Genomic DNA, 16637 nt, shown 5'->3' with positions numbered 1-16637 from the left:
GGGAATTCCACTGTATTTCTAGATCTAATACTATCATATAGTTAAGATGGGTGGTTTGATGTAAAAAAAATAATAAAAAAACAAAAATAAACAAAACACTCCATTCTTCAGAAATAGAGTCAGAATAATTCACATTAGTGGGGATAGGAACCAGATGTCTGCCTGTAAGAGCTCCCTCACATGAAATGGTTATGGATACACTTCCTGCTGTCTGAGACATTGTTTTATAATGATGTTATAGACATTGAGATCCCTGATTCCCACCAGGGAATGACTATTCCAGCAAAACAAATGGTAGTGGTAGTGACATGATGCAGTATCTTCCTGGAAGATCTTTGGAGCTAAGTCGTCTGGAGCAGTATGCTCCTGGTAGGGTCTATCAGGGCAAACAGTTGTGGAGTGAAGACCCCGACTAACACAATCCAAAATGAACAACAGACACAATATGTCATGTATCCTGCCTGGGATATGGTTAGTGGGACCTACTCCTCGAGCCAGGCCCAGGGGTAGTATTCCTTGGCAAACGCCTGGTGGCCGGGCAACCCAATCTAAATTTGTAATTGGACTTCTGTGCTAGTCATGGATTGTCTATAATGAACACCAAATTTGAAAACAAGGATGTTAATAAGTGTTCCTACTTGGTACAAGACCTCCTTGTGTCAAAGGTCAATGATCAGCTTTGTTGTTTTATCTTTCATCTATTGGAACCATAGGTTCTGGACACTTGGGTAAAGAGAAGTCTTAAGCTGTGAACCAATTACCATCTGTTGGTGAGTTGGATCACATGGCATGGAAGACCGGTGGTAAGACCTGGCAGAACCAAGCAAACAGTAACCACCTCCATGAGAGCTTTTCTCATGCGCTGGGGGAGGTAGGAGACATGGAGTCTGAATAGACCCTATTCAAAACCTCCATTGTGCAAGCCACCAGGCAAGGCTGTGGCCAGAGGCTTGCTGGTGCTTGTCAAGGTGGCAACCCAAGAACCAATTGGTTGACGCTGGTGGTGAGGAAGGCAGTCAAGCTGAAAAAGGAGGCCTTTAGGGACTAATTGGCCCTCAGCGGATAGGTACTGATGGACCAACTCAGCAGAGGGATTCTGACAGGCAAAAAAAAGGCAACAGCAGCATCTGGAACATGGGACGAGTTTGGAGAAGCCTTTGGAAAAAGAGTTTTGGGCGGCTTCAAAGAGGTTCTGGACAACCATGGAGCACTCAGCAACTCAGGAGCAGTTGGTGTGGCTTCACTCAAGCTGTACCAAGCAAAAGCAGAGAAACTGTCTTCGAATGAGGATATTGTTGGTTGGTGGAAGAAGCACTTTGAAGAACTCCTGAACCCAAAAGACATGTCTCTCTCACGGGAGTCAGGGTTAGAGGCTTCTGGGGTGTCAGACTGCATTTCCATTGTGGAGGTCACTGAAGTAGTTGGCAAGCTAGTTGTTGGCAAAGTACCAGGGCTGAATGAGATTTGCCCATAAAAGATTAAAGCTCTGGATGTTGTGGAGCTTTCGTGGCTGACGTGCCTCTGCAATGTGGCATAGACTTTGACTGACGAGACCCCGATGTCGTCCCAGGGCCTGATAGAGGGATTATATCTCCAGATTGGCCTGGAAGTGGCTCAGAGTGCCACAGAAGTAACTGGAGGAAGTTGCAGGGGACAGGGTTATGTGGGCTTCTCTGTTTTCTCTACAGCAACCGTGACCCTAGCTTGATCAAGCAGGTTGAGAAAATTAAGATGAAGGTAAAATGATGCAGTGTGATTCTACCTGTTGTCTTCTTTCGCACATGGTATGAGCAACTAAACAGGTTCTCTTTGCTTTTGAGTTGCATATGCATTGAATGCAAATACTATTGTGGAATTAATGAGAGCTGAAAGTCATCTACCTCTTTCATAAAGCAAGGCAACAGAATGACAATTAAGATGGGTACCTCTTGTAGAAGCGAGCAATTGTAGCAGGAAAATGTGTGGCATAGTTAACCACCAGGGGTCAGTTTAATTCTTACAAAAAAAACCTATAATGGAATTTACAGAAAGCAAATTTTATAATGGGAACAGGACACTGATATTGTTATTATCAGATCTAATTCTACAGCTCAAACACCATCATTACTCTCAGTCACATCTATGCTTCTAGTCCTCAGAGTATTTGAAAATGTTATGTATTACTCATGATTAAAGATAGATTAAAGACAGTGGTCAAGGCTCTTCCATGGAAAAGAAGGATTGGATAAAATAGTAGAAAATACAGGGTTTGTATTAAAAAGCAAAATGTTTTGAACAACATGTTTCTTAATTTTACAAACCTGATTCATTAGATGTAGGAAGTATTTTATATTTTGAAACTAAAAGAATAAAATGAATTAATTCATAATTCAGAATCACCCTTAGCAGGGAATGGTTGGCATTCAGATAACTTGAAATCTTAAGTAGTTTTTCAGGCTTTAATCAGTAAGCAAATAGTTTGTACTAATATGCTACGTTTAGCATTTACAAGTCATAAGCCTAAGTACACACACACATCTTCTAAGGAAACCCACGCGGACATATGTAAACTCCACACAGAAAGGATCCTGGTCACTAGGCCAGGGAATTGAACCCAGGCCCTAGTTGCTGTGAGGCAACAGTGCTACCCACCATGCCACCCTGCTGCCAGGTCTAGGTACATAAAAATAAACTACATAGAACAAAGAAAGATTGACAAGTACTGATGTAGTTCTTACAAAAAAGAGGACTGTTAATAAATCAATTTCCTAAACTACAGTAAAGTCCATTTCAACAGTGTCTCCTTATACATCCAGTACTCTGCTTATACTGTAACATTTCTTCATGAAAGCTTCATCTTCATCAGACCACTGATCAGTTTAAAATTCATCGTGAGCTTTACTTTATCCTTAAAATGTAGATCTTCTCCAAAACAGTAAAAATAAAAGTGCCTACATAGCATTCTTACTCAGTCCACTTTATGAAGTCTTAGACTCCTATCTCTACTCGTAGATACTGAATTAAAGATCACGCTACAGCCTTCACATAATCTTGACCCTAATTCCAAACCTAAACCAGCAGTAAGTGGTGGCTGGTGGATTATAGATGTGTTACCTTTGGAAAGCTCTGTTAGCTTTTAGTCTACAGTTTCTTGACATCAGAAATTCCATATGGACTGTCATTCATCCTAGAAAAGAAATTAAATTGAACATGCAAGAATTCAGTTGCGACGTTTGCTGGTAGAGATGACATGTTAGTCTGAAATAATTTAATGCCCACAGAAGAAACGTACAGCCTTCCCCAATTCATTTCTGTGGGAGAAACATTGCTGGTATGAATTAAATGTTACAATCTTGCATAATCAACTATAATTTCTACCCCTGACTTTACCTGTGGAGACCGCTGAGGGGCTCGGAGGGAGTGGAAAGGGGGCTTTTGAAATCTGCTCACGCCCCCTGCTGTCTTCCCTGACTTTCCTTTTCGATTAGCCTACAGTCGGAAGGGCCGCCGGCCGGCGCTATTAATTTGTATTATCCAAGATGGAGGATCGCTCGTGGTCCCTAGCCTAGCAGAACAGCGGTCTTTTCCGTCCGTGTCACATCCTTCTTGAAGCAAAAGGGGCGGACATATTCCATACACCGTCTGAGCTGGAACAGCCAAACTTTTACATTTGGATATTTGCTTCGCGGCTTCCACAGACATGAGCTCGGGGGAAGGAGCCGAGGAGACGGCTAAGGACGCGGCCGACATAGCGGCGTTCTTCAAATCTGGTAAAGCCCAGGAACTCGTGCGGGTAGACCGTGATTGAAATCGCTGGCTAGGTGGCTAGTTGGGGAGCCGTGGTATTAAGACAGGGCAGTTCTGCACCCGAATGATTCGCACTGATCTATAGTTGGAAAAGTCCTATCATCAAACGGACATAAACAAGTTCACTACTTCATTTTTATAGAAATGTGTTCTCATATCAGCGCTCTGTGGGGGTCTGTGGGGGTCTGTGAGTCAAAACATGCTAGCTAGCTGTTTAACGTGAGATATGTTCTGTTTGATTATCCTGCTAGCTTGGCGTGTCCATGAGACTGTTATGGTGCTGTATCTCTAGCTTTGCCTTTATTTGCTTTCAAATGATGCTGGTCGATTGTTGATCTGCAGGCTGTGTTTTAGAGCAACTAGTCTATGTTACCCCGAGAAATACATGCAAGTTAGCTGGCTAACTAGTTAGCTTGGATACCTCAGCCAGCAGTGACCAGCTGGGCAACTTCTTGACCAGCAGCTAACGGTTAGCACTTGTACCATTAGCCTTCTAGTCGGGTGTGTATGTGGACGACCCTTTAGGTTACGTTAATCAGGTCAGTTTGTGTTTGTACGTTTTCACGCTTGCTATTTACAACGACTAGTAATATCAGCCGAAGTGGTGGTGTTGGCCATCAGGGCACTCTAGCTGTCCTACTAACCCAACTAGCCTGCAAGGGAAACAGTCATGATCCGTTTTACTTTATCACAGTCGTTAAACATCATTTGGGCACTAAGAGGCCAGGCTGTTTATAGACGAATCTGTTTAGTTCTTTAGGCTGGATAAAATTCATGCAGTTGGCTAAATCGTTTTTAGGGTGTACAAGACAGCCAGCAGACAAGATTAAGCATCTGTGCAGCTAAGCTAGCAGTGTAAACAATGACCTGGCGTGGCATTCTCCCGAGGAATCGTTCGCTAGCGAGCTGCTAATTCTTAGCTATCTAGCTTGAGGTCCAGATCACTCTTTTTGAATACTAATAGAGAATTGTTTGACGATCTGTCATCTGACAATTGCACGGCATTTGTTAATAGCCGAGAGATGCGCTTTCTCGGTACTTTAAACGGCTTGGCAAGCCACACATTATTTGACCCACATTTGTCAAAATCGGTCCCATTCGCTTGAATCTATTTCGTTATACACAGAAAGTACCTATAGACATCGTCTGAGTTAGGTGTGTTAAAGCCCATGTAGTTTTGGTTAGGAGATCTTATTTATTGATAGTTAGTAATGGCGCATGATGCATTAAATTGCCACTGTTTATTATTTGCAAAGGAGGTTCTGGTTTAGTGAAACGTTCTTGGTCATTGGTGTTCTTCAGATTTGATGTAGGTTTAAAGGTGTATTTCTATCCTTTGCCACTGGAGAAGGAGTGAGATACTCTGTGAAGCTACGCAGTCATGTTGTTGACTGTAAAATATTGTCCACAATCTAGTCTCAGCGCTCCACTGAGGAAACCAAAAACCTCTCTCAAACACAGATTTTGCACTATGGCACAAAGTGTAACCACATGAGGAAGTACTGTAGCCTCAACTGCTTCCACACCGGAAGCCTTGAGATGTTTCGGTTCTTTTAAGTGTTTGAATTGGAATTGAAATATAATGGCTTTTAAAGTCTGGTATTATTATCACTGTTGAAAAAGACAAGCAAATGCAATTTCACATAAATGGAAGTAGGACAAGCTTGATCTAACTCATCCAGTGCTGTTGAACACCAAGCTCTGGTCTATGTCAGCCCATACAGCTGCAGTAGCTTTTCAGACAGATTATGTAAACCACAAGCCAGTTTTTGGTATGATGTTTTATGACCTCTATAAGGTTCATATGTTGCTTCACTCAGTGAGATTTAGCTCACGTCTTTGTACTCAAGGGCCAGATAATGCCTTATATGGCCTCAGAGGTTCAGGCATTGTCAAGCTTAAATATAAGCATACAGTCTGAATTTGGTCTTAACAGTCTTTTTTTTTTAATGACAGTGCTTGAATTAGCTCACTAGCTGCTACAAGTAATCCTTGTTGGCCTCCTATGTACCTGCATGGCTCTTGTGGACTGGTGTATAAACTGTGGTATTGGCTTGGCTCTGGTCCTTTCTTGCAAAGCTCTTGCTTTGAAAGGGTTAAAGTCCTTGCTTACTTGCCAAATTCAAGAGTTGAGAGCAGCATGAGGTTTTGTGATGTGGTGATGTGGCTTGGATTCCAGTAAAATTGAGAGAATTTCTAAATGTAAAATTTAAAGCTGTGTGGGTGGAGAACAGCACAGGAGTATGGAATCCCCGAAGCTGCAAGACTATGAATTACACAGTGTGAGTATGTAGACACCTGTGACTAACCCTTGACTGTGTCATTGTTTTTAAGTTTGGCATACCAAACCTATACACTCTGTTTTCCCCGAAGACCTATAGTCACATGCTCTGCCCTGATACAGATGTGATGTCGTCGATGAAGCCTGGTATTGTTCTAGAGCATTCTATTGCAGTATGTTATCACAAGACACACGCTTTTCTGTCTGTGTAGTAAAGATGGTTCTTTTCAGACTTACTATCCACGTTTGTTCTGAAGACCTCTGCTGTACTGCCTTTGGACCTTTATTTTGTAAAATACAGTTTAATGTGGGTGTTTGAGGGGAAAAGTGGCGTGTGAAAATCTTGCATCCGCCAGAGGTACCACACAGTATCTTAAACAAGATTTTCGAGTTTAAAGACTAGGAAAATTCCTTTCTGGTGATGCATCTTGATGGTTGGGGCATCTTTTGAAAAGCATGCAGAACCTTTTTTTTTTTCCAGCTGTATAACTGTAGTAACAATCGCCAAATCATGATCATAGTGTTGAGATGGATTATTCAAACAACATAAATGACTCATCAGATGAAGAAGACAACAAGCCTCCATCTAAAATTAGCAAGGTTATCCTGGATATCTAGACCACTTTTGTCAGTTTGGCTAGTTTACTGTGGTTGAAAGGGAAAAAACATGTCTGAGTCATTTTTGTTGTGAATAAAGATTGAATCATTATTTTCTTTATGATTTTGTGTAACGACTGATGTAAGAGTTCACTTCTAGGGATTTCCACATCGGTTCTATTTATTTTTAGCCTATAGGTCAGTGACTAGGCAAGTAGTCATGATTGGTTGACACCACAGGGATTCCTTATGGTTGTATGAAGCATTTGCACAATGTGTGCTGGGTATCGGTGTAAGTGAACATTGATGAACAGAAACATGAAAAAAATGTGAATAATGTCAAGCTAGGCTGATGGACAAAATAGTGCCCTACAGACCACTGAATAATGTGGCAGATGTTGGAAAAAAAGGGTTTAAAGCTAGAATGCTGATTGTTGTCTGTTAAGATGTTTCATCTGAGTATGAATAACAAACTGCAAAAAAAAATGGACTAATTACACATTGGAGTGTGTAAAGCTTACAAATGGGGAATTAAGGATTAATTACGAGTTCTTAGGGTGTTTTAAAATGACTAGTCCAGATATTTGGTGCAGAAAATTTGCACATGATGACATTATAAGCCCAGTGAAAGCTTTGTTGCTTGCTCGGTTAGTGCACAAGGCATGGCGGTTGGATCTTTTTTATTTTTCTGTCAGTTTTGTTGGTTTGTTTGAGTGTTATGTTCAAAATGAACCATGTCAAGGTCTTGTATGTTTGATCTGTTTTTATCTGTGTAATCTTTATTTTATTATAGCAGTACTGGATACATTTTAGCACTCTTTAACGCTGGTGGGCTTAGCACTACATCTCTGCTTGTGACTTTGCCACCTGGAGAGTCAGTGGGTGCAGCTAAAGCCTCTCTGCTTTGCATTCTGTCCTTCTGCGTTTCTGTTTTGTCTCACTGTCTCCTAGTTTATCGCTTCTCTCTTTAACCACCTTTTTGCTTCCTTACACTCTCATCTGTGTCTTTCACTCTTTCAGACAGTCTTTCTGTCTCCCTGTGTGGTGGGGAAAGGTCATGCTGACCTAGATTTGCTGGGTCTGTGATGGTGCACTCAATGGCCCCTCTGCCTCAGTCTTCTGGCACACAGCAAGCAGATCCTTATTATTCAACCACACAGGCAGGGACAGCGATAGGCAGTAGGGAGGAAAGTAGGACTGCATGTTGTATAGTTTCTTAATCGTTATTGTGATGTCAACCGTTGCAATACTGATATTGCAGAAGGTTGCAATATGCAAATGAGCCTTCTGACAACTCCCAATGGGTTTTTAATGTGTGCTGTAAGCATTTTGCCCAATCACAGTTCCAGATGAGTGTTTCTATGAAGGCTTTATGAATCAAGGTGTGCATATAATGTGATGATACCACTGTCATGGTCGACCTTCTGTCTTGGTATGTCTTCTGTCACACAGTTCCTCACTTTTTTCCTCACTGGTTGAGTCATACAGCTTTCCCTCTTGTTCTCTTACTAAGTGCTAGCCAACTGGGTATCTGTTAGCTAAATTGGCGTTAGCATTCTGAGCTGTCCAAAGATTTTGCGTAACTGGCAGTTCAAAGGGGTGTATTGGATGAATTCACATACATGGTTTGGAGGAAGCACGCCTTTGCCTTTCCATTTTGGTAGTGTTGGGTCATGGGTGAGACCCTCACTGGGTTGGAATTGGACGTGCAAAATTTCGGGGAAAGTGGATGGAAAAAAAGAAATGATTGTAGTCAAAATAAAGCAGGCCAATTTTGAACTGTTAAATTATTGATTTACTAGTGCATTCTATTGCAAGCGGAGCAGCGTGTAGCATTATGATCAAAATACAGTGTTGTATGCATATTTTACAGCACTATAAGAAGGAGAAGACGTCCACGTAGCTGTTGTTTAATGTGCAATTTTGTATTGTAGATGCTTAATGCATGAATCATGTACTCTGTTGCTAAAAGGAATTGTGGAGAGACTAAGTGAAGGCTCTGGAGGGAGAGTACTATTGAAAGAGACAGTGAAGGAGATCGCTACAGTAGCTCTATCTATAGGAATGTTCACAGCTGAGGTACATGGTATGCTTTGGTTTGGGGATCCAGCTAACTGTATTAGTGCTGTTTCGGGGAAACTGATGGGGAGTCTTCATTAGATTACAGCCGGCCCAGAATCTAATTACAAACTGGATTTGCTGCCTGTGTGCCCTCACTGTATGCACAGCCAACTGTAATCTGCCATTAAGCACATGCGTGTTTTCGTTTTGCTGTTTCCAGCAGAACAGATGATCCAAATCAAGTCGACCTGGAAGCATGTATTTCATAGCATAATCAGCAGCCGGGTGGTTCAGTTCAGCAAATTAAACATGTCAGTTTCATGTGTTATTCACCACTCGCCACCTGCTTCCTGAAAATACTGCCATTTTGTATTAAAATAATCAGGACTTATTATTGTGTTCTTAATATGATAAGTACTGTTGTGCCATTGCATTACATTTTGATCATTTGTGTGGTCATGTTTTGCCATAAGCTCTGCAGAATGACTTCTTTTACTGTATTGTGGAAGAGCAGACGATGTCCGGCTACGGTGTTGAAATAAATACGTTTTGTTCATTTTATTGCATTTGTAACCTCATACAAATAAATGTTAGAAATCAGAAATAATTTCTTTGTAATGCTAATCCATGTGGATCTAGTCCCAATGTCTACGTTTCATAAATGTTTACATATCTGTATCAACATTGGGGTCACCACTGGCAGATGCAGTGCATGTTCAAAGAGTTTGTAGACACCTGCTCATCTGAATCTTCTTCTAAAATCAAGGGTGTTTATCATAAGTTTGTTACCCCCTTTGCTGGAGTAACAGCCTCTAGTCTTCTGTAAAGACTTGACATTAGATGGGGGCTTTTTACCCCTCTAGTCGACACCATACATTGGGAAATGACCTTAGGCTTCAAGCTTCCAGTTTTATTGGTCTTTCCTTTTTGTAGATTATATACAAGCTGACCCAGAATTCCCTCGTTGTTGCATCCTTAATTCATGTTTAATAAATATGAACAACACTAACAGAGGTTGGGCAGTCAGGGAATTTGTTCTGGTTTTATAAAGATGTTGCTAAATGGTTTCTTTCTTGCTGTTTCTTCTGCCCTGTTGTCCTGCTCTCACCTGTCCAGTGTTACTGCTAATCAATACGGAGTTCTGATGGTTTTAGGGCTGGTAGGAGGTTGGCTTTGTCATACATCTGTGTTGCTTCTGTGTCTCACAGGTTTGTGTGTGCGAGACTGAAATTTTGTGTTTCGCTGACGTCATGCTGGCCCACTTCCTCAGCCAGCCCATGGCTCCAGCACAAGGCTCTGTGGATTTATCCCAGTGCCTGAGGTCAGGCAATCAGATCACACTCTGTTCTCTTCCCTGTTCCTCTCTGAAAAGGTGCTCTGCTCACTCTGTGTCTCTGCCCTGCTTCTCTTTCCATTCTGCTGTTCTTTGGTTGTTTAGCCACTGTCAGTCAGTGTTCCATGAGTTAAAAAATGGTTCGTTTAATTTTTTTGTTACTAATAAACAGCAGTTTATTGTTGAAGTTGAGGAACATTTTTGAAATGTGATCATGAGGATGGAATAGGGAATTGGTTTTTGCTTGACAGACCTACTCACAACAAAATGCACAGCTAAAAGTAGTGGTGTTTGGGACCACTTTTTGGAGGATGTTAGGCCACCTACAACAATGTAACATATCAGAAGGAAACATCCATAAGTGGCGAGACAGACATGTTTCATTTGTGTTCGCAGTGAGAAAATGTGATGCATTGTGCTACATGAAAATTGTAGAGAAGAAAGCAGTGGATGGTGATGGCTTTTGAGAGCTGCAGAGGTTCACTGAACCAAATCAGCCCTGATCATACCATTACGTTTGTTTCAACCTGAATTAGCAAAGGGTGGTAAATCTAACTTTGTTTAGAACTTTCAGTAGTGTGACCATTTGTGGACTTATAATTTGGTCATATGATTATGAATATTGTAGTTGTCAGTAACTATATTCTATATACTATATTCCATGGGCCATACAATAAACTTTCCATTTTGCATGTTGATGTTTCAGTGGATTAATACAGAATTCAGTTGATGTGTTCACTCATAAATGTGCATATATCAGCTATATCGCAGTGGCTTCAAATTCAAATGGCTACATTTACACAGCAGGTATAAGTGGCCCAGATACGATTTTCGGCTGTTCACGTTATCTTTTAAATGTGACCTATATGCAGCACTGGTCTGAACAGATCACACTCCTACACTGACCCACATGCGCAAAAGAACAATGCTTTACATTGCTTCACATGGCGCGCTCATCCAGAGGTAAACTGTCTTGACTGCTAACAAACACCAATTGCTCCCGGAGCTTTGAGTTTCATCTTCACCAGCATCACAGGAGCCGTGATGAAGCTTCATTGATTGATCAGCAACATTCAGCCATTTCTTTCTAAATCTTTTTGAGCACAGAGGGTTTGGGTCTCTTTCATTGTTTTTTTTTCTTTTTTCAGTAAAGAAGCATTGAGGTATAAGCAGTGCGGAAGCATAACAGATGTGGAGATGGATTGACATAAAAGTTGTATGAATTCGCATCTGACCATTCGGACTAAGTCGCATTGTCGCATATGAGACACGTATCGGGTTTCAGTATGAAACTAAAAATAGGGAAATAGGTTGCAGTTTATCCTTGATATAGACAATCCTCATCAAAAGTCCTCTGTACATACAAGCTTGCGTTGATTTCAGGTGACTACAGTTATACTGCTCATCTGTATTGAGTCAAGACGTCCTTGTAAATACACTGTGACTTCAGATTTTGTTCCACAGCCCAGAATAGTCTCAATAATAATCTAGGATGGATTGCTCAAATTTGGCTTGTCAGTATTATCATGTTTGTAAATGCAATGGGAAATTCTATCATTACAACTTTAATCTCTAAGAACAAAGAATTTTAATTATACTTACATAATGCAGTTTATTTTAATTGGGTGCTATTTGGGAAAACTAGGTCATCAGAAATCATCTAAGTTGTTTCTGATTACACTGTTGAAAGCCGCACTGATCTGCCTCTCATTCTGTCTCTTTGAATGTGACATAGGGTTGTAATCACACACACCGTGTTTTACGGATTGCTCCACACTGCTCAGCCTTCTCATGCATTGGGCCCCACAGCTCCTTTCAGAACCATGAAGGTGGGTGTAAAAGGCTGAACAACAGACCAGTGAGTGAAGTGAAAGTAGCCATGCCACGTCAAGAGGGCAGTGAAGGAGGTCTGTGGGTGTAACAGCTGGCAAAATGTGCTCATATTTGGCTGGTAGCTACAGTTCGTCTTGTGCTGTGTTGTGGATGTAAAAGCTCCATATACTGATTAATCTTGCTTGCTGTTTCTCTTGGTTCATCCCATTAATCACAGTATTTTGAATAGAGGCTTTATTTGGGGAAGTTGATTCAGTCATTGAGTTTCTAATGTGCTTTCCTGTGATGCCAAAGATGGCAGTAGTTATTATCCTAGCTTGGCCTTTAAGGGGATATGACAAAGCCTGTAGAATATGCAAAACCATAGATTGGCTGTAAAAGGCTTGAATGCTACCAAATGAAGATTTAAAGTTAACTAAATAGGTGAGTGTCAGTTTCTGTGGTTATATCAGACGTGCTTTGTACAGAAAAATGCCTTTACGCCTCTGTATAAATGGGAAGGGAAATAACCAGTATAGAAGTATTATGTGTACATGCTGAACTAAAGCCCAGCTATTTCCTTTGTTCAATATTGATGAGGTGATAGTGGAATCAGGATTAGTATTCCTTTGGACCGATTCATGCTTGTGCTATGCAGAATGCTAGATACCAACAGGTCAAGCTGTACGCTTGTCTACTGCCACTTGTCAAAATGGCAGTTCCTTTTGTCTCTGTGTGGACTGTTCGCATTGTCCGGCGTGATATGAGGTGCTGATTTTCATCGCCATACCAGCCACTTTTTGTTCTCTGTTGCTCAGAGCAATTTTTACAATGAGGGTCTGTAACCTATGGGAATTTATGGATTCACAGCCTGGTGTGAGACATTTCTGAGGGTAAGGCAGTAGGGACTCTTGCCCAGTTAAATGCAGACTTGTGTTCAACTTCATCAAATAGAGTTTTTTCTTTTTGCCTGATTTGCCAGCCTACATGTGTCCACCTGTACTGGGGAAGGGATTGTGTTTGGGTGTGATATGTGAGGAGGTGGTGGTGGAGGGGGAGAAAAAAGAGCCAAAATAGAGCAAGAGGCACGAACACTCATTTGTGACTCTCTCTCTCTCTCTCTCTCTCTCTCTCTCCCTCCCTCCCTCTCTCCCTCCCTCCCTCTCTCCTTCCCTCCCTCCTTCCTTCTCTCCCTCCCGCTCTCTCTCTCTCCCACTCTCCCTCTCTCCCACTCTCCCTCTCTCCCACTCTCCCTCTCTCCCTCTCTCCCTCCTTCCTTCTCTCCCTACCTCCTTCCTTCCCTCTCCCCCTCTCCCTCCCTCCTTCCTTCTCTCCCTCCCGCTCTCCCTCTCTCCCACTCTCCCTCTCTCCCACTCTCCCTCTCTCCCTCTCTCCCTCCTTCCTTCTCTCCCTACCTCCTTCCTTCCCTCTCCCCCTCTCCCTCACTCCCTCCCTCCCTCCTTCCTTCCTTCCCTCCCTCCATCCCTCCCTCCTTCCTTCCTTCCCTCCCTCCATCCCTCCCTCCTTCCTTCCTTCCCTCCCTCCTTCCCTCCCTCCTTCCCTCCTTCCTTCTCTCCCTCCCTCCCTCCTTCCCTCCCTCCCGCTCTCTTTCCCCCTCTCCCTCACTCCCTCCCTCCTTCCTTCTCTCTCTCTCTCTCTCTCTCTCTCTCTCTCTCTCTCTCTCTCTCTCTCTCTCTCTCTCTCTCTCTCTCTCTCTCTCTCTCTCTCTCTCTCCTTCCCTCCCGCTCTCTCTCCCCCCGCTCTCTCTCTCCCCCCGCTCTCTCTCTCCCCCCGCTCTCTCTCTCTCCCACTCTCCCTCTCTCTCTCTCTCTCTCTCTCTCTCCTTCCCTCCCGCTCTCTCTCCCCCTGCTCTCTCTCCCCCCGCTCTCTCTCTCCCCCCGCTCTCTCTCTCCCCCCGCTCTCTCTCTCTCCCACTCTCCCTCCTTCCTTCCCTCCCTCCTTCATTCTCTCTCTCTCTCTCTCTCTCTCTCTCTCTCTCTCTCTCTCTCTCTCTCGCTCTCTCCCTCTCTCTCCCTCTGTCTTTCTGTCCTCTCTCGCTCTCTGTCTCTGTCTCTCTCTCTGCTTGACCTGGTTTTGTTTGACAGCTCTTTCTATTCCTGTTTTTGTTTGTTTTGTCACTCCTTTATCACTTATATGTCGGAGAACACATTCTTTAATATCCTTGAAAACAACCCCTCAGCACACAATGCCGTGCATGCATCCTTAATTGACAGTTCCGTCTGTTCCTCATTCATATCATGCTATCATTGCATCACATTACTGTGGTAGCAGATGGCTGTATCCTGAGGCCCTGTTGACTTTTGCCTTAACTGCATGCAAGTAGGATGGTACCAGGAAGCTCATGTGTGCTAGTCAGTGGTTTCAGTTGTGATGGGTTTAACACTTGCTCTCTTGATATCTGTTGGTAGCTTGTAGCTTCTGTTATCTGTGATTAAATGATGTTCTGGTTTTGTTAGAACACTGTTAAAAAGGTGGTTCTTTAGGGTTCTTCTTTAGTAAAGAAAATTGTTATACATAGAATGTTATGTGCGGTAGTTCTATTTGGAACCTTTTTGAAAAGGGTTCTTCTATCATTATGATGTAAAGCTTGTAACAAAAGCAGAACTCTTTAGGGTGCTATATAGAACCCTTAAAAAAGCAATCAATCTGACGAACCCTTTCATGATGTAGAGCAACCTTCAAATCAAGCAAAGAGTTCTTTGAGTGTTCATGGTTCAATGAGGCATGCAAAACTAATAGCAGATAACATGATCATAACTTACTTGGAATTAAGCAGCTTTTAGTTTAAATGGGTGCAATGCACCTTAACAGTTCTAACTGATAATCTTATAAATCTAATAGATTTTTAAATGATGTCCATTAGCTAGCTATATTATATTCCATTGAGATTTGATGAGATTCCTTTGTTGAGTTTTATGTCTTGTTGGGGTCTTTTTGGCTGGTCAGCTGTTTAAGCTGTAGATGAATGTCCTCTAAAGGCCGTGACTTCAGAAATCTTGTTCTTTCGGGACAACTTACGCTTTACGTTTGAATGGACAAAGCCTGCGATATACCTCCTATGGCACAGAAATGCTGGGCCTGTGCTGTGTGGAAAAACAGCCAGTTTCTAGAAAAGCTGTTTCATTCAAAATAGCATGCTGCACATCTGAGTACCGAGCAAACACACTGAGAAGCTATGCTATAGCAGCTTTGCAAACTTGTACCACACTGCACTGAAACTAAAAGCTGCTGCTGATATCATAATTTTTTTACAAAGCCAATTTTCAAAAATTTTAAACAGTTTTAAAGTCTGCATTAAAGTTTATACATCACAATTGTGTTCAGTCAAATGGAAAAAAATAAACACACATGGACTTTGGTAGCAAATGAGGATGTTTTGTTAGCCTGTGTGTCTCCACTCATTTTGAGGAATTGGGTGTCTTTGTGTGTTTATAAAAGGGCTAAAATGTTACAGTATACCTGGCAGGAATAAACCAAAGGGGAAAGTGACCAATGGTTTTGTGTCTGACTGCCGTGTCACTGGTAACACTTCACTGTGCATGCAGACTCTCTTTCACTGCCAGTTTGAGTCATTCGTTCATTACAATGGTGGCATACACTAGGCTTACATCACATGGTATTGAATTTTAATATCTGAGCATTTTAATGAGTATGAGTAATGAGCTTGCTATCGGACTGATGCCTGATATCAGTACTGGTATTGATGCATCCCTAATTAGATGTAAAACAGACCAATGTTGTTTGCAAATTTTGCCAGCAGTGTTCACTCTTGTCATGTATGTAGGGTGTAGCCTTAGGTAACTGCCACCTAAAGTAGATATTTGGTGCTGCTTTTATAGGAACTTTAGGCCTAATGGGGCATCTTACCTCCTGGGTCATGGGAAGAGTGAACCTACTAAAAGAAAACTAGTCAGCACACTACTGTGCAAGGTAATAAGGAATCTCTTGCTATTCCTAGCTATTAGTAACTATAGAGCACTTTCTCTAAGTGTGTGAAAACTGGGAGCTGTTTTTGTTGTGTACCTGTTCTTTGCTTTGCCCCTTTATATGCATTTAATTATTCAGTAACTCCAGAATAAGGTAAAGAAAGACACAGACCCTTTCATTTTTATATAAAGGTGCTCAAGTAATAAACTGGTGACATAACTTTTAAAGAGGTTTGAGATAATTATTGTCTCCAAAGATAAAAGGTTCAGTTTTTTCCCTTTAAATTGGTTCCAAAAGTAAAGTAGGACATCTTGTAAAATATAGAGCCATCAGACTCTCACTGCTGAGCTGAGTCTCTAGAGACATGTTAAACTTTAACTGTTCTGACCTCTCTATGTCTCTTTCTCTTTTTCTCTTTCTGGGTTGTTGCCTAGTGGCTTGGCCTTTAACCTCTGTTTATTGACACAAGAAACTGTGCCCTTGGACTGTGCACTATATATATTCTATGGTTGTGTTTATCTTGCATCAGCTGTGTCAGGCCAGCCCTTTCTTAGCAATGGCTGTGAAGATATTCACCTGGGCTTGCTAGGCCTTTGGGTTGTGGTCTAGAGAGACGTCCAAAAATAGTTCTCTGACGAACATTACAATCACAGAGAACTGGGTGTTTATGTTCACACAATGAATGGAAAAGAATAGAGAGCATCAAGGACACAGGGCAGTGGCAAAAGGAGACGGGCTGACCAGGCAGGGAAACTGACTCAGTGCATTAGCATTTAAAGACATAGGTTTTTGAGTTGCAAAGCTATGAATGTTTGATGC

The 16637-nt window shown here is 42.0% G+C and overlaps 1 protein-coding gene across 11 annotated transcripts in view; it reads left to right on the top strand.

Moving 5' to 3' along the window:
- Nucleotides 1-3489: 3489 nt before the first annotated feature.
- The window catches only part of trioa (trio Rho guanine nucleotide exchange factor a), a 113085-nt gene continuing 99937 nt past the window's right edge, over nt 3490-16637 (top strand). For 8 of the 11 annotated variants that reach the window (XM_017695247.2, XM_037535288.1, XM_037535293.1 and 5 more), the window contains exon 1: nt 3490-3749. In XM_017695247.2, the coding sequence (XP_017550736.2) occupies nt 3680-3749 (70 nt within the window). In that variant the 5' untranslated portion in view covers nt 3490-3679. The remainder of the gene's footprint in view (nt 3750-16637) is intronic. The other 3 variants (XM_017695257.2, XM_037535290.1, XM_017695238.2) reach the window with 1 other exon arrangement.

Source organism: Pygocentrus nattereri, chromosome 27, assembly GCF_015220715.1.
Source record: "Pygocentrus nattereri isolate fPygNat1 chromosome 27, fPygNat1.pri, whole genome shotgun sequence".
NCBI lineage: Eukaryota > Metazoa > Chordata > Actinopteri > Characiformes > Serrasalmidae > Pygocentrus > Pygocentrus nattereri.
Note: the sequence above shows the minus strand (reverse complement) of the source record. Positions and strands in the feature narration are given on the sequence as shown.